This window comes from Canis lupus, chromosome 7 (assembly GCF_003254725.2).
Source record: "Canis lupus dingo isolate Sandy chromosome 7, ASM325472v2, whole genome shotgun sequence".
In the NCBI taxonomy this organism is placed as follows: domain Eukaryota; kingdom Metazoa; phylum Chordata; class Mammalia; order Carnivora; family Canidae; genus Canis; species Canis lupus.
This window is the reverse complement of record NC_064249.1, coordinates 31,097,443-31,120,769: the sequence shown is the minus strand read 5'-3', so window position 1 is coordinate 31,120,769 and position 23,327 is coordinate 31,097,443. Positions and strand designations below refer to the sequence as shown.

Below are 23,327 nucleotides of genomic sequence, written 5' to 3'. Positions count from 1 at the left end.
CAGTGACAGCCACAGCCCACTCAACCACACTGTCTGCAGGCCGCCTCAGTCCCTCTGAAGGAAGCCTAGCACTGGGCTACCCAGGGCTGCTTCCAGGAGGATCCTGAACCCTTTTAGAGAGGGAGGACAGGCAATGAGCTTGCACTTGGCTCTGCTCTGTGATCTCAAAAGCAGAGCAAATAATCTGACTCTTCCTGGAAACTGCTTTATTCCTAAGGACATTAAAGATACATGTATGTCTTTCCCTTGAGGATGTATTTGGTTTCTGGCAGGGGTGCCCAACACAGTGTCTACATGGGCTTGGCCATTAAGATACAATTGTGAATTCTCAAATGAGGACTAGTCCCTTCGTGGACTATTGTGTCATGGAAATAAATAAAACTCATCTGTGGCTGGATGGTATGCAAAAGCTGCAGTTTGCACACTCTGCTTGTAAAAAGAAGAGTTCTCTGCATATGAGAGGCATGACCAGAGAAGGTTTCCTCTAGCCTAAATGCCTGAAGAGAGGGCAAAAGCCTTACTCACAACCTGACCATCTGGAACCTGCCCTTCCTTTCATCAGTAGTGCCAATGACAAATGCAAATGCATGGGTGATTGGTGTGGATAAAGAGTATGGAGAAGTGCATGCAGGTGAGAAGTCAAACAAGAATGGCCATCTCAGGAAGCCAGGAGCTCCCCAGCAGAGGAGTGAACCTGGAACAACCAACTTTTAAGGTGGAAGGAAAGGAGGTGGAGAAGGAATCAGGGCACACAGCTGTCTGATGGAGAGGTGACATCTCTTCTGATCACTCCTTGTCTCCCCACTGTTCACTTTACTCACAGGCCTGAGGGCAGCAGCAGGAATCTGGACAACATGGGCACCGGATGTAGCAACAGCAGCTGTGAGGGCAGCACTGGCACCAGCAGATTCCCACCAGGACGAAGAAGAGGAAGACTCCCAGGATCACCAGGCCAACAAACACCCACTCTGGAAGGACGCACAGAGAAACCCACACTGGAGGTGGCCCACTGTTGGGACACACACACTTTCATCACTGTCTCCTGTGAGAGGAGTGGGTGAGAGGGACCTGGGGAAGTAAGCATCTCATGACAAGGCATGGAGCCCTCACACTCAGGAGGAACTCTGAGAATGAGATGTATTGACTTTACAGGGTAGGGATATGGAGAAGGCAGAAGAAGGTTACCTAGGTCATACTGAACACATGTAATGACCAGCACAAAGTGACGGGGGACTTTTGGGACCCCCACCTGAGAAGAGGGTTTACCATATCAACTGTAGTGTCAGGACAAGTATGGACAAGAGCAGAAAGACTCCTGGCTGGGGAGAGGAGGAATCTTGCTTGCTGAGCTATGACGTGGTGGGTTCTGTGAATATGTTCCTTTTGTGGTCAAGTTATTCTTACCTACAAAAATATAAGTCCTGAGAAAAAATTCTCTATGTCTCTGTGATCTTATTTAGGTGGTCTAGGTCCCTTATGTATTCATCTATTTTCCCTGTTGAGCACCCCCATAACACCTGTACTCAGCATCAGGGCTGAGACCAAAACCTTTTGCTTATACCTGTGTAACAAACCATGGCTAGAGAAAACTAGAGACAAAGACTCAGGTAGAGAATATGCTGTCCCCATGCCCCAAGAATGGCTTGGTTTGATTGTACTCGGGCTAACCACGCTAAGTAGCCAGCAGAGCCCCAGCTAAAATGGTGCAGGGCTTTGATGACTATATTGGCTGTTTGTTAACTTCTGCTATTGTCACACCTCTACCAGGGGCTGAACACAAATTCTAGCTCATCTGCTAATCCAAAAGATTAGAGAAAGGAAACAAATTCCATTTGGCTTAGTAAAAAATGACTGTGACCCTCAAGTGACCTTATGTCACGCTTTCGGGACTTGGCTACAGGACCCAGCTTCCCACTGAGGCCTAGGACAGGCTGGAGCAAGCCAGGATTTCCTTTAAAAGTCCAAAGATTAAAGTGATTCATTTTGATTGAAAGCCACCTACCCCAAATCCCTTTACAATGAACTTTATGTACATGTTGTTTCTTGAATTTTGGTTATTAAATATTCCTTCAATTAAATGGTCATTCAGCTGGAGCTTGAGAATATGACATTTTTGTTGTATAAAGTGTTCTGTGTTAATGATAAAATTATCTGACCTTTGTTTAGAACATAATTTCCTCAGGAAGAAAACAAATAACTTATGTTTTCTAAATGTCCCTCCTTACTCAGCCATGTGAAATACATTCAAATTAATCAGGTCACCATCTCTTCGGGGAGGAAATGAGAAGGTCTTGCGCTTGCTGAGGATGGTCTGGAGAGCATTCCTGCTGAGGACAACAGATAGCGGAGGGCTTTGTCCTGGGCCTCATCTACAACACAGTAACATTACGTAGTCTGAGCCAGAGGTGAACTCTGAGGAGCAGAGGTGTGGGGTGGCTACAACTAGAGTCAGGCAGTCAATGGTATAAAGACTGGCAGGTTACCTTGGAGGAACAAAATAATGTTATCCATGGAAGGATTCGTGGGGGTCCAAAGGGAGGGATATTCAAGGGACAAGGACCAGATATGAAAAATACAATAACTCTTTCTTGGGACTGGGGGAAATAACATCTAGTTTGAAGCAATGCTTTGTAACATTGTGTGTGTAAGGAACAAATGAGTACATGCTGACAAAACTGGATAAGAGGGATTACAAAGAGGTATCCATTTGGGTCCTTGGGATCAACAGCAATATGAAGACTGTCTATATTTGGGTTGGCCAGCTCATGGCAAAGCAGGAAAATTTATGGAAGAATAATTAGTGAAACTCAAATGTAAAGATTATGGATGTTTTAAAACCTGAATAGAGTCAAAACCAATGGCCAGGAATGTTTTGTATCTCTCTGTCACTCCCAACTATTAACCCTTTGGCAGAAGCAAGACTGAATTATACATAGTAAAGACTATGTATTTCCTGAGTTCAGATATGTCCTTTCCTGTAGTTCATTCTAGTTTCTCTCTGAACTTCCATCCACTATGGACCCTGGGGCTGCACCGAACTCATGTTGGCTTGTCTAGGCTGCGGCAATCAACTCAAGCTACATAAGATGACAGAGGTGTGCATTTGGGGTTTCCTTGACACCTGGTTGGTGGATCTCGGGGATTCAGGGGGCCCAACAAGCCTCTGAAATTGTATACTAAGCAATGTCTCTAAGTGTGTAGTTCAAGGGAGGAGGCGTGCATTACTTTCATAAGGCTTGAAAAAACATTTTTTGATAAAGTTATAAAAGGCAATTCAGAGTCACATGATTGTACACTAATGAATGGATAAACATATAACTTAGGGAATAAGGAAATGCGGATAATAATAACTCTGTTAAGGATACTTATAGGTGTCTCGGTACAGCTGAGACACTGAATTTGGAGATTGCCAAAGAGCCTGCAAGGCCTGACATGGAAGGACTGGGTCCCCTTGCAGCCTATTTGAATTATGATTGTTCTCTTAGGGCCTAGTAACAGAAGAAACACAATCTAAAGTCTTTTCCACTGGGCTTAGTTCATCCTGGAAAAGACCACAGAAATATAGACAAATGTGCAAATAAAAAAAAGGAGCAATTAGTGACTAATGCAGAAGCAAGACAGAAGGAGTGACAGCAAATTAAGCAAATAAAGAGTTCAATGACTGAATACCTGGCATAATCTCCACAGCAAAACTGGGCAAGAGATCAGCAAGCAGCCCTGTCCTGCCTAGAAGAGGTGGAAGGAAAAGAAGAAGGAAAGAGGTTACTCCAAAGGAAAATACAGCTTAAAGGCTGGCTCCAGTTGGCACCATCCCTACACAGGGTCAAAGATCCAGGCTCTAGCTGGTAGGAGAGGCAAGTCACAGAGGCTGGACTCAGTCAAGAGAAAAATCTTCTCCATCAATCTTTGGCAGCCATCTAAGTGAACTTTGCACCTAAACCAGATGGAAGCAGAAACAGAACTTTCTCTCCAACTATTTATAGGAGGAGGAAATCTCTGCTTCAAATCTGAAAAACCCGGCTTGAGCAGACTGGCATACACCATCTCCATTCATTTATACATTCTTCTCCACACATTTTATTGGAGAGTCAAACCCATCTGTATCCAAACGTTCAACCTACATTTTCATACATCCATACACAGTCCTATGTCCATATAAAAACAAAAGTACATATTTGGTTTTAACTCAGAATTGTCTCACTACATGATTCTATTTATAGCCTAAAGATGTTTCAATGATTAAAATTTTCAAAGGCAAGGAAAAGATAAAGCTAGATGAGTTATACGCTCTTCTACACTCCTTCTGGTTTCAGAAATACTCTATACATATGTATATGGTATGGCTTTTCCATATGGGACCCACAGCTGGCACTGTATGAACCCAAGTGCCTTCTGCATGATTCAGCATAGGAGCTTAAGGGCTGGTGTGAGAACAGGTGCCCCTCAGGGTTTAGAAGGCAAAGAGGTGTGAAGGAACCGAGACTATGGAACATGTGAGGGAGGAGGTTAGTCCTTCTAAAAATTAGCCTGATTTATAGAAAGAACCACTGAAAATGCTTTCACCATGTTCTCATATCAAATTAAATGTAAAGGCCCTGATGTGGTTTTTGCACCTATACCAGATATTTCTACCACACCGAAGCCCTGCTAATAAACAAGCTCCCAACTAGCAACAATATGAAGCAACTAGCAAAATTGCCCTCCTTTCAGACTTCTGATGGCAAAAAGCCACTGAGGTACCACTTAAGCATGCAACTGAAATTTACTTCACTTATGTGCATAACATATACCCCTAGAACAGCTCTGCCCAATAGAAATAAAATATGAGCTACCCGTAATTTTAGCTTTTCTAGTAATCACATTAAAGAGTAAAAAAAAAAGTTAATTTAATACTATTTTTGACTCATACCAATGTAGCCAAAATATTAACACTTCAAAGGTTCAATAGCCATGTGTCACTATTGAATACACAGTTTTAGGGCTCTGTTTCTTGCATATAGATTTGGTTCATTTAGAAAACAAGTTTTTTGAGGTGCATGAGAGAAAAAACTACCCATGTGTGTGGTTTATATTTTGAGTCTAAAGGTTGGTGATGATTGGTCACTGGCCCCCCGTTCTATCAAACCGCTCCACAGAAAAGAAGCTCTGATAAAGGTCAAAGAAAAAGAAGTTCCTCCAGGACATTTACTTTTTCTGGGCTCTCCCTAGCTATTCAAGGCCAATGTGGTAAAATATGCCTTGATCATGTCTCCTGCATGGGTAATGGTTCCTCATCTGAAAAATTAATCAGGATCACAATACATTCCAAGGTCAAGGAAGTATAGAGACTGACTCAGGCTAGCTCTGTTTTAGGTTTTAGCAAGAAGGGCTTCTTTCCTTCTATATTCTATCTGTGCATCTGACATGGTAGGGATGGTCTGCTGTTTGCAAGGTCTCTTGGAAGAACATACAGGAGCCAAGTGGGACACTGGAGAAAGGCATCCTGAATTTGAAAATTCTCAGGCTAGACTTTGGCTTAAGCCTTCATGAAATGCTAAGAGGTGCCTCTAAAACTCACACGTGGTCTAATCCAGTTCCTAGGATGGGATGCCAGACAGGGATTTGGGGCCAGAGTCTGAGCAAGTGATTAGGAGCATGCATTGATTTCATCTGGAGTGTTCTGTGTACAAATATCTCTTAGAAACTCAACAAAGAAGCAGTGGTCAAGGATTGGGGAATTTTGGATGTTGGCCATCTCTTAAAGACACAACTAATATTAATTACCAGCCAATAGCCAATGATCAAGAAGTCTATATGCTGTGTTTTTAGCAAACTGGTTATGGGATACTTACTTAACAGTGGTTTAAAAAAAAATTCAGACAACTGGCACTTCTGAATGAATCTCTTATTATCTGGTAAAATGAAAAGGCTTTTCTTGTGTCTACTCTTTAGCTCTCAAGCCTACCAATGTTTTAAACATCTCTAGATGTGCTATAGCCCATAATTAACTACATTGATAATAGAAATGTTATTGATGATATAAACAACTGATTTGTACACCCTCCCAGGAAAGTAGTCATGTGATAATTATTAACTGTAAAAAATCCATATATTCAAGGAAAATATGGTGCTCATACATATTACATAAAGCACATTAAACTAGAAAAAGCAGTGGACTGGGGGTCAGGGTACTGGGAGTCAGCTTTGCCATTAGTTTACTTGCTACTACAGGCAAATTACTTCCTCTTTCTAGATCTCAATTTTCTCATTAGTCAAATGAAGTGGTTGAATAAAATGATCTATAAAGAGGGAGACCATATATTCTGGTGTGTGCCTGTTGTCCTGGTGTAAATATGAAGAGCACTACTTTTTACTCTCAAGGTATGCTATTTTGGACAATTAATTATATGGCCATCCCATCTATAACATTTTTGGTTCTCATATCTGCTACTTAGTGATTAGAGTTGCAAACTCAGCTCTGTATGTTTATAGGGACAGCAGGCAATGCAAGTAAATACAGCTTGCCAAATGTAATACCACAGGGAGCATTTAGGGGTGAAGCAAATGACAGATTATGTGTCTACGGGGACTGCTACTACTCACCTCTAGCCAGTTGCTGCCTCCTAGGAATGTGTCTCCATGGTCTCAGGTCTTCTAATTTTTCAAGATTAGCCAGACCACAGAGTTTTGTGTGAAATATCCTGATTTTCAAATGTTGGCAACTGATTCACAGTTTTTTTTTAAACACTAGACAAGCCATACAAAATATATTTTGGGGCTGTATAGAGGCCCGAGATCACATACTGGCAACCACTGACAGGTATATGCAAACCAACATATTTATGAGCATGTAAAACACACACAAAAAGCTGGATTTCCCCACAGGCTGTTTAGGTTATGTTGTTGGTTTCCTAACTTGCTACTACACACTGAATGTCAATGAATACAAGCTCTAGGAACCTATATTCGAATTAAAATCTGAAAGCAACAGTATTACATGCCAGGCTGTTCGCCCTTCTGATTTTGGGGGGGCTGGAATGGGTATCATGGAAGAACAATAAAGGAATTTTCATTTCTAGATTTTGTTTATATTTCTAATTCAAAAAAATTAAGGATGGGTGGTATCAAAAATATGGACAGGAGATTCACAAAGCTTGTCACTCCAACAGAAAAACATACATCAAGCTTCTCATTCTCCCTGAAGCAATGGAGTTTTCCCAGAATATGCCCATGTAGTGCTAGCCCCAGGATGGTGTGGGTGAAGAATCTTGCCAGATAGTGGGTGAACTTTAAGGTCTTCAGAATTCAGGACACAGAAGGAGTTCTGGGATAGCAGACAATATGACTATATCATGGCAACAGCAGAGAGAGAGAGTGCAAGTCTCTCTGGCTTTTATACCACAACTTATATTTTACTGGGACTAAAGACATTTTTAAAAGTAGATTTATGCTGGAATCATATATTTCTGAAAATAATTTTGCTTCCAGCTTCTTACCTAACAATTCCTAAGAAATGCTGTTGCCAGTTAGAAATGCTCCATCTTTTCTTCCTATTCTATCACATCCAATAGAGGTCTGATCTTAGAAAGTCCAAACAATTGCAGTAAATACTTTCCAGATTTCAGTAGCACTTTACCAACACTTGTGAATCATTGCTTTTCTTCCAGGATTCAGTTTAAGAGGGGCAATTACAAGTCACTTTAATGTCTGAGGAAAGGATAGAAAACAGACCCTGCAAATAGAAGGCCACGTTTATGCTTTTCAAACCACAGCTCAAACTATCAGTAGAAAATACAGTTTTTACATAAGCACTCAAATAGTTTTCCCCAAACCTTGCAGAATCCATTACTTTTAAGAAATTTCCACATGAATAGACCAAACAAATTAGGCATACTAATAGTTTGTACACGCACGCGCACACACAAATGCCAGCTTTGGACAATTACCCTCACAAACTTCATAGCCAAAAACACTCACACACTTTGAGTTGAATGATCAGGGCAGAAACATGAATTGTGGGAAAAAATGACCCTTGTGTCTTACCTATAGAATTCTCTATTTCATAGCTGTTTTCTACCATTGACACATTGAAGTTATCCCCACCTGAACTCTTTGTACATATTCCTGAAAACCAGCCCACTTCTGGAATGTCCCCAATTCATTCATTCATCATTCAGTCAACAAAGAAATATGGACTGTGCCAGGTGGAGACACAGAAATGAGATGTGAACCCTATGCCCGAGAGGCTCACTGTCTAGCCCATGCGGCTTTGTCCAACGGTGTAGGTATAAGAATGAGTTGTAGCTAGCTGCTTGTTTCACAAACTTACTAAACTCAAAGGACTTTCCTCCTGCCAAATTCAATTATCATCAGCTTTTTTTTTTTTCTTTTTTGACATCAGGCTCCACCTGATGAGGCCATGAGGCCTTTCCCCAGATACACAGTCCTTGCCAGGTTTCCCACCTCTCTTCCACTCATGGCCTTATCTCTGCACATTTCACAACAAACCATGTCCTGGTGCTATTTCCCCAAGGTTCAAATGCTCTTTTCTTGGTAGGCCAGGCTCCTCAAGGCAGGATTTACTTACCTTCTTTAATAACATAACCAGCTAATACAGTTCTCGATCTCCTGCTTTGTTCAAATCCTTACTACACACAGTCTCCAAGACTCTGAAATCCATCCTGGTAGAGCCCTGGAAGAGTGCTGCCCCTTTCCATGCTCCTGAGGACCCTGTAGACACCTTCCTGAGGGCACTTATTTCTCTGCTGCAGTAACTCCTTTACACGTGCCTCCTCTAGCAAGATGGAAACCCTTCGAAGGCAGGGACTGTGCTCCGTGCTTGGCATCCCCAGAAGCCCACCTAACCCTATTGGACCTTGAAGTGTTTCCAATAGCAAATCCCCAGTCTGATATGCTGAGCTTCTGGCTGGACTTCTGGTTTATTGTTCACAAGAGTACTTTTTATCTCAGATGGGAACCAGCTCTTAATAAGAACACGAAGGAAACATTTATTCATTCATAAAGCACTATTCTATGTACTGGAGAATGTTTAGCACCCCTGGACTCGGGGCTCAATGCGAGGAGCATCCACTAGTCCTTGCAACACCCCCAAATGCCATCTTGCTATCTACCTTCAAAGTGCAATGGAAGGTACAGAAATTCTGGATTTAGGACAAACTTGCTTTCAGATCCTAGATCTGTTATTCAATTACTTGCAACAAACACACTATTTAAAGCATTGGAACTCATAAAGAGGAGAAAAAAATACTTTCTTCATACTTATGATGTCACCACTGTTGACAGCATTGTTATCTTCAGTCATTTCTTTGAAGGTATTACCTTGGAGTCCTCCTTAGGTTTACCAATATTCATACCAATGACCTTTCTGTTCAGGATGATCTAGAATGCTTTTCTTCTCCAGTTCCTTGTAATTTCCTTCTTCTTCCTTCTGTTTAATGCACATCTGGCTTCATCCCACTTCCAAGCTTTCCTAACATGCCCTAGATCCATTTTCAGGGATGTACTATACCCACCCCCTGGTCTCTCAGCTCCTAACCATCCAAAATGTTTCTCTCCTAAGTCTTTTAGGAGAGCAGATGGTTTTCTCTGGCCCCCTTAAGTGTAAAGTTGTTTCTATGGCTATTTGGAATCCCAAAAAGACTGGAAATTTCCCAAGTGCACACACATCCCTGTTTTTATTCTATATTCCCATAGCAACCATGCATTCAATAAATATAATTTATGATTATCCATCACAAATGTGGATATAGCTTCCCTTTCTTTTACATATATTTATAAACTGTATTTAAGCATTTCATGCATGCACTTTTTTCTTTTATATCTTTTACATTTTAGGTCACTTTAAATTATAGTGAATAATTCTGACAGTGAATTCTCTCCACAAAATGACTAGTATTGGACCATCTGCAATTAACTATTAATAAGTGCTTCAGCTTTTTGGCAGTGGTTATAAGCTTGGCCTAAGGCACTGATTTTTTTTTTTAATTTATTTTTTTTAAGTAGGCTTCACACCCAGCAGGGACCCCAACACAGGGCTTGAACTCAAAACCTTGAGATCAAGACCTGATTATGCTTGACCAACTGAGCCACTCAGGCGTCCTGACACTGACTTCTATTCACACAGAATTCCAGAGTTAGATGTTATAGCTAGAAAGAATCTCAGAGGTCATCTAATCCATAACCCACTCCATGTTTTCAGGAATCTGAGGATCAGAGAGATTAAGGATCTTACTCAGAGTAACATAGCTAATGAACCAGGAGTAGAACCTGAGTCTACTCAGCCTCATTGCAGTATTTTTTCCCCAATATCTCCTTCCCCCTCAAGCTTTGCTTATCCTTAATTTAGAAATGTGCAGCAAGGGCTTTTTGGCCTCCTAGTATTTGCAAGGAGCAACCCTGAAATTTATGTTTGTGGCATTACTGCTCTACTTATATAATTAAGGCATAATTTTTGGATGTACAAAATGTTAGAGATGGTTAAAATTTTCAGCATCTCTTAAAGTTGTGACCAGAAGATGATTACTGAATACATCATAACACAGTATGAGCTAATTAAGACATTCACCATGCTGCTACAAACTAATAAACAATAATAAAAATGATTGCAAAGTACTCTGCTTTTGCAAAGTGCTAGAGTGAACCAACTCCCTGTCCCCAGAGAAAGAACAGATGCCAAGCATTATTAGTAATAGAACATGTACAACTTGGCCTGCGATGAAATGCAGAAGACAGCTAGACTTGACTCCAAGATGACATAGAGGAAGGTGGGACTTAATGGAAGGAGGAAATGGGCTTTCTTGGCACCCAGTGGGAGTTCCTGAGCTCACTGTGCTCCATGCAACAGACCGGCACTGCAAATTAAACACAAAGATACCAAGAACGGCTACTCTCCTTCACCCCCTAAAGCCCTGGTGGTCTGAGGCAGAGGCGAGGGCACACGGCTTGTATGCAGGTCTTGGATGGCCGGAGTCCCTGCCCTCTCCTCCCTGGCCAGCCCCTCTTGGGGTGAGGGGCTTCCACCGTGGGGCCTTTCCCAGACCCCAGTCGAGGCACCGCCCGCGTGTGAACGCGAATCTGCACACTTGAATGGCAGCAGCTGGCTCCGGAGAAAAATGGAATGCCTGTTTCCTGCCCGGCTTTCAAGGGCCGCAGCTCTTTCTTTCCAGGGCTGAGCCGATTTCTCGGTGACACCCACTCTCCCCTCCCGCGCCCAGGCCGGGAGACCACAATGAGGCTGGCGGGCTGACCCGGCTGCTCCAGCTCGCGCCCCGGTAACCACGGCAACCGCAGGCTTCAGGAATGCGCACTAATTGAAGGCCGAGCTTCCTCCCACAGTGATGAGCAACAAGTGAAGCAAAAATAGTGAGGCGGGATAAAGGCTGAGAGCGAGCTGGGGGTGGAGGGGAGAGCTGGCACCGCGCGGGGCGGGGGCTGCGGGGCTGGGGATTAGCGGAGGCAAAGGGCGCCTTCCAGACCTCGTTTGTTCTCCTAACAACCCGGGGTCGGTCGTGAGGGCCTAAATGTACATCATTTACCCTGCAGACATCTTAGTGCAAAATTTCCAGTGAACAATTAAGGCAAACCACCATCGCGGCGGCGCTGGGCCCCTTTGCTTGTTTCTAGCAAATGAATGGAGATGTGCGCACCCCTGGGTCTCCACGAATAAAATGCCAGCTAGCAGCAAGGGTTTCTCAGTGGAAGAAATGAGCTGACACTGATTTGCCCCCAGCTTCTCTGGATCTTCTGTTCTCTTCAAGCCCAAAGAAGAACCTTGAGGGAGGTCATGTTTATGGGGTGACCATCACCAGTTTGACTGTACAATACAAGTTTATGCCTGTTGTCTTGACATAAATTATTAAAAGTTTCCCTGTGTCACTCTCAAGTATTCTGGTTTAGATAGTAAATTATAGTCACCCTATCTAACGTCTTTTCAGGGCCATCCAGATCCTAATCTAAGTTAGGTGTTCCCCAAACCCCTCCAGACTTCATCAAACGGCCTGTATAATCTTGTATTTAGGCACAAAACACCTTGTAATTAACTAAGGGCCATCTACTGAGAAATGGGAACTTCCAACAGCAACCAAAATATAGTAACCAAAACATAGCATGCTGGGACAGACTGTCCTGAAATCCACTAGCAGGAAGAGTCCCACAGGGCTGATTAGGGTCACCACTGGCAAGGCACTGCACAGATGTCATTGAGAAAACGTGAATCTATTAGTAATAGGATTGCCAATTCACAGATGGCTCGTTAAAGCCTCTGCCTATGGAACAGGCTAAAGGGAAATCGGCTCTCTAGCAGGAGTCCCAGAACACAGAATTCCCTAAAGAGGGTTCCCTCAGATTAAGGATGACACACTAGGAATGAAATGTGGGGGATGGGAACTGGTGGGAGTTCTTATTATGTGCCATTTAATCCTCACAATAGGTCTTCCATGTAACTTTTATTACCCCTTCCCCACTTTTACAAATAATGAAACCAAGGCTCTTCAACATCAACTTACGTAACTAAGGTTATTTTGCTGCACTGAGTGCAGGGATATCTGACCCCAAAGCCCATGCTCTTCACAGTAAACCTCGTCCCAGTATCCAGATGGACCTTTGGTCAAGATCAGGATTTTGCAACATAGGCACTATTGACATTTGGGGCCAGATAATTCTCTATCGGGTGTAGGATGGCTGTCCTGTGCATTGCAGAATGTTTAGCAGCCTCCTTGGCCCCTACCCACTAGATGCCATAGCACCTCACAAATTGTGACAACTGAAAATGTTTCTAGACATTGCCAAATGTCTCCTGGTGGGGGAAGCCAAAATAGCTCCCTCTTGAATACCAATAGCCTAGACATTTAATATCAAATACAGTCAATCCCTTCTTGTATTCTCAAATTGCTTCAGAAATGCAATATTTATCTTTACCAAAAGACAGTAATTTTTATAGGGATAATATAGTGTCACTTATTTATTTTGTATCTTCACTGTGCTAGGGACACAGTATGCAAAAAAGAAGTTAAATGTAAATCATAATTTAAATGTAAATCATAGTTGAAGCAAAACTGACTCTATTCCTTGGTGCCTATCAAAGAGCAAGGTTGCAATTATGCAGCCACGGGTTTTGAAGGCCACAGGAGACTTCCTGCAAAGACTAAAAAGCATAATCCAAAGTCTTCGGAGCATCCACAACCCCCACTACACTGCTCACAGAGTAGAACGGTTGTCACTGACAGTTATTAACCAGAATCACATTCTAGTTGATGCCTGGCTAACTTTGTAGTTCTTCCAACAGAGGCATCTAGGTAAGCTCAGGACAGAGCGGACCAGGACTAGGAGAGAGGACTAGGAGAAAAGGTCATAGGCTAAAGAGCTCACTCCTCATTAGTTCTCTTTCTCTCCTTGCATGGGAGCCAGCATGGCTATCTCGGCTCTCTCGGAAACCTGAAGGCACATATGTCTACTGAAGATAGGATGGTTCTGCCCTCCTAGTGGAATTGAGTCCACTTAAGGTCTTTCATACGGGGCAAAGGTATCTGAGGTACAATTGAGTCTACAAATGAAAATATGAGCACAGCCCAAAGCCAAAGATGTTCCAAAGGTGTAAACCTCAGATTTATGGCTAGAGTGTGGCTCTGTAATTAATTCCTTCTCTCCTTTCTGCCAGGAGCAAACTTCTTCTTTCTTCTCCCCCAATTCTTTTCCCTCTTCTTCTGTTTGTAAATCTTGGAGAGAAACAGCAGCAGCCACTCTGAGAGATCAAAGTTTTAGCAAGCAACAAAGACCTCCAAGGAGGCTGTTGCCATGGGAACTCTGGGAGCTGAAGCCCTTTTAATCGGCAAATCTCCTTGGTTAGCAGCACTGGGCTAGGGCTGGCAAAGAGGAAGAGAAGGAGGAGGAGGAGCCTTGGCAACAAGTAGCCTTGCTAAACAGCCAGAACTAATGTCACGGGGGTAGGAGTGCAAAAGACTTCAGACTGAGGCAGTGCTGACAAGGGGTGAGTGCGAGAGCATTTCTGCTCAGGCTCAGGAGCACGCACCTGTCAAAAATCCCTAAAGTCAATGGCAAGTTCTGAGATCTCCCCTCCCAAGAATCCCCTAATTTCTGAGTGTGTCCTTAATGACTTCTTAATACTAACAGGCTGAAAGGTGTATTTTGGACCACAGTAACAATTTCAGGCAATTTCAGGTGTTGTGAATAACTTGATTTTATAAAAATTCATGGGTGTCTGTTCCTCCGCCCCTTGCCTAGGTAATACACATTTGTACTTCTGGGTAAGTCACAGCAGGAGATACGAAGGAAAATAGAAGCTGACGGAAAACAAAGGTATCTCTGTGACATTACTGTCACAGGGAAGAATCAATCCCAACTTAGCGCCTACTCACAAGGACCTACTGGGAGCAAACCTATTTCTGGCATCCTGGAATAGCATTGCATCTGGCCTATAAAGAAGCACAAATGGATGCATTCCACAAAATATTAACAGTGTTTGTTTTTGCCTGCCTTCTTCATTTGGAAACAACTGCCCAATTTCCCTTTAGGAAGCTACTCCTTATCTTTTTCCCCTTCAATTCATATGGTTCAATTGGGGCTGGTGGTATAGTTATACTCCTTTCCCAAAGCACAGCCCACCCCTAATAAACAGGATTATGGCTGAAACTATGGAGAAAGGTGCTTTACCCTCCTGAGATGGAAGTCATTAAAGACCATGGAAGTCTAGATCTGCTGGGGGTTATCTTTGCCCCAAATGGGGAGCCTCCCTGAGAATTAAGCTAACACAGAGGGGACAGAGATTCTTTAAAATATAATCCGAACACTGAGACTCAGCCATGCTTGAGCTTGGACTTGTCAGTTGCCTAGCCAAAAAATTCCCCTGTGCCAAGTTGAGGGTCTAGCCCTTGCAATTGGAAGAGTTCTGAAGAATATAGTCAGTGGCTCCAGATGGTGAGATTTTAGGAGATATTTTCTTCATTTGTACATTCCTGTTCTGCTTGAAATGTTTTATATATATATATATATATCATTTTTTCTAAAACAAACAATATTAAAGCAAAACAAGACAGCAGTATTCTAGGCATCACCCTATATAGAGAATTAATTCTGCAATCCGTGGGTCTTCTAAATAAAGTCAAAATCATAGAAAAGACTCTGAAAGCTATTTTGTTTATCCTAATATCTGAGACAAGAGAACCTGTTCCATGTTGAAAGCTCATCAGAGAGGGAGTTTCTATAATTTCTCCCACCAACCATAATTTCTAAAAATTGTTATTTACCATTAGGAAAGCCTTCCTTAGCTTTAATCTCAAGACCCCTTGAGTCATGTCCTCTTTCTCACTTCTTGGTCCAGAATCAGGAGTGTTCACCCCGCCATGTTTCCCTCATTTTTCTGCTTGAAGGGCCTTCAAAAACAAGCTACCATATGGGACATCAGAAAGAAGGGGTCAGGCCCTCATATTGCGCATGGAAAGAAGTAAGAACAAGGCGAGCTGCTTTTAGATTTTAAAATAATAACTTCTCTGCTTGAGCCTTCCTGAATGTTGAAGTCTTTTTCCTGCCAGCTGGAGCTGTCCAAGGGAACCTTCCTCCTATCCAAACAGTGGCACGGTTCCAGGTTATAAACATCCTGTCCTTGCCACAGATCTTAGACCAACATCTAATCTCAGGGTGGCACATTTCTGGACACTCCCTGCTTCTGTCTGCTGGTATGGCTCTAAGATCCCAAGTGTCTAAATGTTTCTAAGGTACCTGTCACAGTCATCTCAAAGCATTCAAAATACCAAGTGTATTTCCAACTTCTGTATGACTTTACCTCCTGAATCATCAAAAAGAGATAAAGAATGTTCAGCATAGTTTTTATGTTTAATGTTGAATCAGCAGTTGTCCTCCCATTTCTCTGAATCACTTGTCTTCAGATACTTCTGAAACCTCTGAAAGAAACATCCATAGTGATTTATAGATGGTTCAGACGTCTGGGAAAAGGAGGATGGGGTCATGCTCAGTGGGGGAGGTATGCAATACAGGCAAAAACGACTATGCCTTTGAAGGGAGGACCTAGGTCAATGGTTGTAGGCAGTTTCCCTAAGAAATAAAGTGAAGTACTAAAGCAAATCTGGGACAAGTAAAAATGATTACCCATGACCTCAAGCAGCAACCACAATTTTTAAAACATGGCTCATGGGCGCCTAGGTGGCTCGGTCAGTTAAGCCTCTGACTCTTGATTTAGGCTCAGCTCATTACCTCAGGGTAGTGAGATGGAACCCGGTATATCAGACTCTGTGCTGCAGGAGGAGCCTGCTTAAGATGCTCTCTCTTCTTCTCCCTGTACCTCTCCCTCCCTCTCCCCTGCTCCGGCACTCTAAACAAACAAACAAACATGGTTTATGCAGAGGAACATTCTATAGCTTCTTAATATACACAGGTCATATGGTATCATGGAAAGAGATGAGGCTAGGAATCAAAACATTTGGGTTTGGGACACCTGGGTGGCTCAGTGTTTGAGTGTTTGCCTATGTCTTTGCCTCTCTCTGTGTGTCTCTCATGAATAAATAAATAAAATCTTTTTAAAAAATGGGGTTTGATCATCATCACTATTTTTTTACAGGGATAACTGTCATAAAACCTGAACATTAATTTCTTCATTTGGAAAATTACGAAAATAATGCCTTCTCTCCTACCGTATGCAGTTCTTATAGGAAAAAAAATCTGTGAACTTCGAATTATTATCAGTGTACATTAACATTAGTAGCAGACATAATAATGGCATCACTTTGGTGGATATTTATTGTTTTTAAAATCTCACATCCATTCTTCCTTTGTTTTGTAAGAGTGCCCCAATTTGCTTCACAGAATTGATTCTTCTCCTTGTCTTGATGGACTAGCCACCAAGAGCCCTTGGTCTCCCAAGGCTAAGCAGTGAATACCTGTCCAAACTAGGCCAATTGGACTCTGTCTCCTGAGACTGATTCTTGAGTGGGAAAATGCAAAATCAGAAAACAAAACAAAACAAAACCCAGTTGAATTGACTTTTTTCTGGCTATGGAGCCTTAAAGACACTGTCTATTAATTCTTGCTACATAGACCCTAAAGCAACTGTGGCACAGTAAGGACTGTGCTGTGCTCATCAAAACATTCTTACTTTTTCATGGGAGAATACAAAATAACAGCAGAAGCGACCCATCTCACTGTCAGACCTGGCCCCTAAAAGTCCCATGTGACCTTTCTCTCTTTCTGAGCAGCTGGGAGCAAATGTCTTCAGTACAGCTGAACCACATAATGGGGAAGGTTAGACCCCTACTCTACCACCTGGAAGGAAGCCTTCTAACCCCCATCTGACTAGGACAAGAGGAAGTAACAGACTTCTGCTGTAGTAAGTCACTGAGACTTGGGGGGTGTTTTTACAGAAGCTAACAAGTGTTACCCTACCATACTATCCTTTTCAGAGACTGATTTTTCCAGCCTTCCTTTCAATTATGATACCTTTTCAACAAATTATTTTCCTGCTGAAGTTAGCCAGTGTCCACTTTTGTTGCTTTCAACCACAGTCCTTATGGATCCATTACCAGTAATAATTTAAACAGCCAATAAAGTATTATGGTCAGATTAAACCATGTTATTTCACTTGAGACTACATATTTATTGTATTGATCCTTTATAAGTCAACAAATACATATTTAGCACTAACATTTAGGAGGCAAAAATATTAATTACAGATTCTGCCCATTTATCATTTAAAAAACATTCACACCAGCCTCTTTACACTAGACACTCTGCTAGGCATTATAGATATAAAGACAAATGAGCATTGGTCCTTTACTCTGAAAAGCACATGGTCTAGTGCTACTGAGAAGCTTGTAATGTTGCAGGAAGCATCAAGACAAGTGCATATGCAGTGCCAGTGTTACTAGTCATATGAAGTAAAACTAGAATATAAGACTGATAAGTTCTGTCCTTGGCCCTTTCTACTTTATATAATCTTCCTAGGTGACTCATCTATTCTTCTATGGTTCTATCACTCAGGATTCTCAAATCTATTAAATCTAATCCTGTCTTCTCCACTGAGTTCCACACACACATTTCCAGTTGTCAGCAATACATCCCTACCTGGGTGTCCCACAGGCCTCTCATATTCAACATATCAAGAACAACAGTCATTCTCCTGCCTCTCTAACCTGCATTCCAACCTGTATCCTCTCTTAATTGATGGAACAGTTGGCTACCCAGCTAGCTAGAAATCATGGTGTCCTTTTGACTCATCCCACTCTCTCATTTCCTTTTATACATAGTCACCAACATCCATCATTTCCATCTCAGAAATGTTTCTGTGTTGTCACTTCTCAATCCACTGCTCTGGTTCAGAATCTCATACGCTCTCACCCATCCTGCTACAGCAGCCCCATTGCCCATCCCTCTGTTCTAGCATTCCTTTTGCACTGTCTACCCTGCTGCTAATTATTGTTTTGACCCTGAGATCTCACTTCAATTATCTGTTAATATTTCTTTACTGGCTCCCAAAAGTCTTCAGGATAAAGTCCAAACTTCTTAATCTGACATATAAGACACTTCACAATCTTGTTCTCTCAATTTTTCCATCTTCACCTTTGTATGATGGGAAAAATAAATTCTAAACTTTGCCTCTAACTTACCTCTTTAACTTGCTTTTCCTTACTAATTGGTCATCTGAAATTCCAACCAGGTTTCTACTCTCCACTTCATGATCATCTCCAAGAGGAGCTACTCTCAACTCTTTCCACCACCATCAATAGTTTCCTCTCATTCTTGTTGGATTTTTTCCTTTTAACCCTGACCTTCTGCAAAAGACCACAGTCTATTTCTCTGGCTTCCTTGTGAATGAGACTCACCCTGTACACTCTTGTAACCAACCTATAACCCCTGCTATCCCTGTCATGAGGACGGAAGTCCTGGGAGGTCTTTTTCTCATCTATCAAGGTAGTCACATCTCTCATGTTCATCTACTTTTCAATCCAAAAATTTTTAAATTGAAATGAAGCTCAAAAGTAACCTAAGCCCCCTTTCCTATACATAAATATCTCATTTATTACAACTCCTAAGAAATTTCCAACCCTCCTGGGACAAAAAAAAAAAAATCACTACTCCTGAGAATGCCTACTCCATCTTTAGATGTTTCTCATTGTTAACAGTTATTTCTTCACACTGAGATGGATTCCTCTACTCCTGGTTCTAGTTCTACCAAGCTACAAAGACAGAGTAAGTCCAGTCTCTCTTCTGTACAATTTCACTAGAGATACCTCCCATGCTCGCTTTCTCAAGTCCTCCTTCACTAGATCAAGACTTTCTAGCTCCTCCAACCATTCCTCATGTAAAATTCAATGACTGAACCAGTGGCTCATGAAGGTTGTAATTAGCAAACTGTGGATGCAGTTATATGGCCCCTGAGGTCTTCATCTTTTTGAGGTTTACCTCAGACATCAGGTTTCTCTCTTGGTCTCATATAAAAGGAACACCTGGGATCCCTGGGTGGCGCAGCGGTTTGGCGCCTGCCTTTGGCCCAGGGCACGATCCTGGAGACCCGGGATCGAATCCCACATCGGGCTCCCGGTGCATGGAGCCTGCTTCTCCCTCTGCCTGTGTCTCTGCCTCTCTCTCTCTCTCTCTGTGACTATCATGAATAAATAAATAAAATCTTTAAAAAAAAATAAATAAAAATAAATAAAAGGAACACCTAACTATTAGGCCTGCATGATATAACAACCAAATAATTAGAATTTTTAAAAATGTGACAATATTTTGAAAAATTCTCTAAAGAGTATATAAAGATCAGAATTTTGCACCTGGAAAGTAAATATAGTACTTCCTGTGTCCAGAAAATTCTCATAGATTTCAAACTACTTCTCTAAATCAATCTAACACATCTAGTGTTGCCCTGAAAAATTTACACAGCAAATATATCATACTCTGAACATTTCTCATTCATGTGGAACACAGTGGAATGTTGTGTTTCTCCTCCCCAAGAACTCTAGTATGTATCTGTTTTTCTCACAGATAGGCTTCTTCTACCTGTGATGATGAGTGGATTTGCAGCCTCCCCAGTACTGCTTTACCATTCTTTTTGGAGTGACACTGATTTCTTCTTTTCATCTTTTCTCCCATCATTGGTGACCATTTTCATCTGAGCCTTTCTCTCACCCACCTCTCTTTGTCCCAAGGACAGCATCTTCCCCCAAATGACTGTACGTTTTATCCAAGGGAATGCCCTTCCTATACTTCAGCACAACCTCATATGACAAGGCTTTTACTCTATTCATTTCCCCACATTTGTAGAATTGGGAACAAATTATTTAAAGTGGTTTTTACCTGGCCTCCTTTTCCTACACAGGCAATTACTTCTCTGCAAATGGCTGCACTGGCCAAATAATTGTGTCCACAATTAGCTAATTGCAGGCTCAATGAGCCACTTGTTCCTTCAGACTTGGCCATTACAGTTGTGTGATTGGGTAGAAATTTATCTCTTTACTCCCTTCTGATTTACAGAGTCATAGCAGATCCCAAATCTGATTTCCCTGTATTCTTTCACAATGTCAGTACAGGCCTTTTCACTTTTTTACTTCCTTTTCTATGTGTGTCATACTCTCCACATTCTTTTACAAATCACAACAGCCATGCTTTGTATATTAGACCCAAGGAATATGTATTTGAATTAAGTCAACCCTCGAGTAAGGGTTATTATTAATTAAAAGGTTAATTATGAATAAATAATTACCTGAATCCATTTTATAAACCATAAAAGTAAGGCAGCAGAACAGTTGCACACAGTCATGATAGAGTAAAACCGAAAATCCTAACTAGCAAATCTACTTCTTCCCTGGGCCCTGAGTTACCCACAAAGGGTAAAAATTAACCTGCAACCTCATCTGCCTTTAAAAGAAAGCACTATTAAATATTCCTCCAAATTGTTACCACTGGCTTCTTGGAAACTACAAAAAAGATTATTTCATTTAAAAAATGGCCTCAAGTCTTTACCTTTTCTCCTACAATTAAGGGAGTTTCTTTTCTTAATTTCTGTATATTTTATTCTACCTTTCTTGTACAACCAACATGTATAGAACCTAAAATATATGCTCAATTTTTAGTTTCATATAAGGAGGTCATCTCCCACTGACATTCTTCCAATCCACAAAAGAGGACAGGTATAGCCAAAAATAATGAGTTTTCCTTTATGAAGAAATGAATATTAATAAGGATTAGACACATTTGCTTTGAAAATGACTCGAATCACTTTTAGGTTTCAAGGCATTTGCCTTCCAATTAAACACTAGCAGACTCTCCAACAGCTCTTTCCATCAGGTACATTTTCTTGTTAAACTCCCAGTCACCCTTTCCCGTGATTGTCTTAATCGTAGGTAACTGAGTGGAAAAAAATTCCTGATGTCTTGGGAGATCCCCACTCACCAATGAGTTCTTATCTCTCAGCTGTCTCTACTCTGCTTCAAAGGCCTCTGGCATTTTTGTCAACACTTAGCACATGAAAAGATAAGTAGAGCATAAGAGCAGAAAGAAATCAGGCTTAAAGGTATACAAGTGAAAAGGAGGGGGAAAAAAAACCCTGAGAAGGCAGAAGAAACATTCAGGACAATGCCATAAAGGGGGCCACAGCCTCCAAGAAACAGGATACAAGAAATATGGCCACTGCTTGTAAAGAGCATATTCTAAAACCAGTTTATACACAAGAAATAAAGTCCATGTATGTAAGCTGCTGGAACATGCAGGGAGATGCGAGGACAGGGAACAGTGCAAGCGGTCTAAGATACAAATGTGCTGATGGCTCTCACTTACCCAACACCAGCAGTTCTGCCAAGTCCTCATTTTTGCCCTCCAGGTCATCGGGGGTAGTGATAATACAGTAATAGAGTCCGCTGTCTCCCCACATGAGTTTTCCAATTTGAAGATCTGCATCTGTTATCACAAAAAGAAGTGCCCAGTCCTAAAACTGGCCCCTGAAAGGAAAACACTGAAAAATGGAGGGTGAGAGGGGACCCTTCTGGAAGGAATGTCTGCTGTGTTTTACTTCTCCACCTAGATGGTGGTTGACAAGATGTTTGTTTTATTTCAAACAAATACACAAATAAAAACCCAATAGCAAACACCAGCATGCCTAAAGTGAAAGACTTAGGGTGACCCCAGAAACTGGTCTAGTTCCAGTCCAGTTTTAGGAATAGAAGATTGCCTTCAACTAACCAGGTCTGCCGAAGCCCCTGAAAGCCAGATACATTCCAGAATTACTCTGGACTCTTGGAAATGAGCTGGCTTCACAGGCATTCTTCAAAATTCAAATAATCAAACAAGTCAGGTCAGGCTCTTAGGCCCTTTTCTTGCCCAGTGGTTTACGGAACAGAAAAAAAGGGTAGAACTGATACAGAACCAGCTGGGGCATCTACCTGGCTCTGTAACATTTATGCCTACATCCCTTCTCCCAGCAGAGGAACTTCTTATGGAAGCCTGCTTTCTGAGTTTGGGAAAGGGCCATAGAGGCTGAGGTCAAGGTGTATTTGAGAACATTCTTTGACTAGAGCCTATTCCAGTTCAGTTCTGATAACAAGCTCCTCAGACTAGAGGTCAGGTTGGAGAAAGACTATTTTCAGAGCTCATCTCTGTGTCTTTCTAGATATTATACACTCCACTCTTTATTCCCCTCACTGCCCCATCAAGTAATCTGCTAGGCTTCTTGATGTTTCCATCTCCCATAAAATCAAAATCTTGAGGGGCAGCAAGGCAGAGAGGCTGACATCCCCTTGTGTGTGGGACAGGGGAACTAATCTTCCTTCTATTCCTGGGTTCAAAGCAGAGGCATCATTACCATGCACAATCGTGATCTCTCTGCCCCTGTAGAAATCCCCCAGGGTGACAGTTGAGCCCTGTTTTGAAGCTACCACTCGAACAGTCCTCCTGCTGTCTAAACAATCCAAGTAGGGGTCCCATTCCAGGTTTCTTTTGCTGAGAGGCTGGGCTCGGGGAGAGGCCATGCCCAAGGATTCCCCCATGCGATCTTGGCAGTAAGACTTGAACTTCCACTGCACGACTGCAGGCTGATGGGAGGATGTGGAGAAGTGGCAGCGAAGCACAGTAGGCTGAAACAGCATGGCCACCTTCTTCTTGTCAGGCACCGTGACTTGAAGGCCATCAGCCATGGCTGCAAAACAGAATGAATATGTCCAAACAGCATCCATATTATGGGCCTCACTTCACACCCCACAGTCATGCCTTTCCACCTCACCTCCATGACCTGTCTCTCCCTGCTTTCTCCATCACCATCAATGGCATCAATATCCATCTGGTTGTGTTGTCCAGAAGCCTGCCCTTGCTCC

General features: G+C 42.1%; 1 protein-coding gene and 1 long non-coding RNA gene across 5 annotated transcripts in view; one reads left to right on the top strand and one right to left on the bottom strand.

Annotated features, from left to right (window-relative positions):
- The window catches only part of ILDR2 (immunoglobulin like domain containing receptor 2), a 58,031-nt gene that overhangs the window by 19,444 nt on the left and 15,260 nt on the right, over positions 1 to 23,327 (bottom strand). For all 4 annotated transcript variants that reach the window (XM_025430490.3, XM_025430492.3, XM_049112358.1 and 1 more), the window contains exons 2-5: positions 22,820 to 23,152; positions 21,799 to 21,918; positions 3,670 to 3,726; positions 822 to 968 (exon numbers count right to left, since the gene is read on the bottom strand). In XM_025430490.3, the coding sequence (XP_025286275.1) occupies positions 822 to 968; positions 3,670 to 3,726; positions 21,799 to 21,918; positions 22,820 to 23,152 (657 nt within the window). The remainder of the gene's footprint in view (positions 1 to 821; positions 969 to 3,669; positions 3,727 to 21,798; positions 21,919 to 22,819; positions 23,153 to 23,327) is intronic.
- Positions 11,229 to 11,881, top strand: LOC112648705 (uncharacterized). The gene is made up of 2 exons (XR_003129230.2): positions 11,229 to 11,361; positions 11,542 to 11,881. It is a non-coding gene; the product is annotated as an uncharacterized LOC112648705 (long non-coding RNA).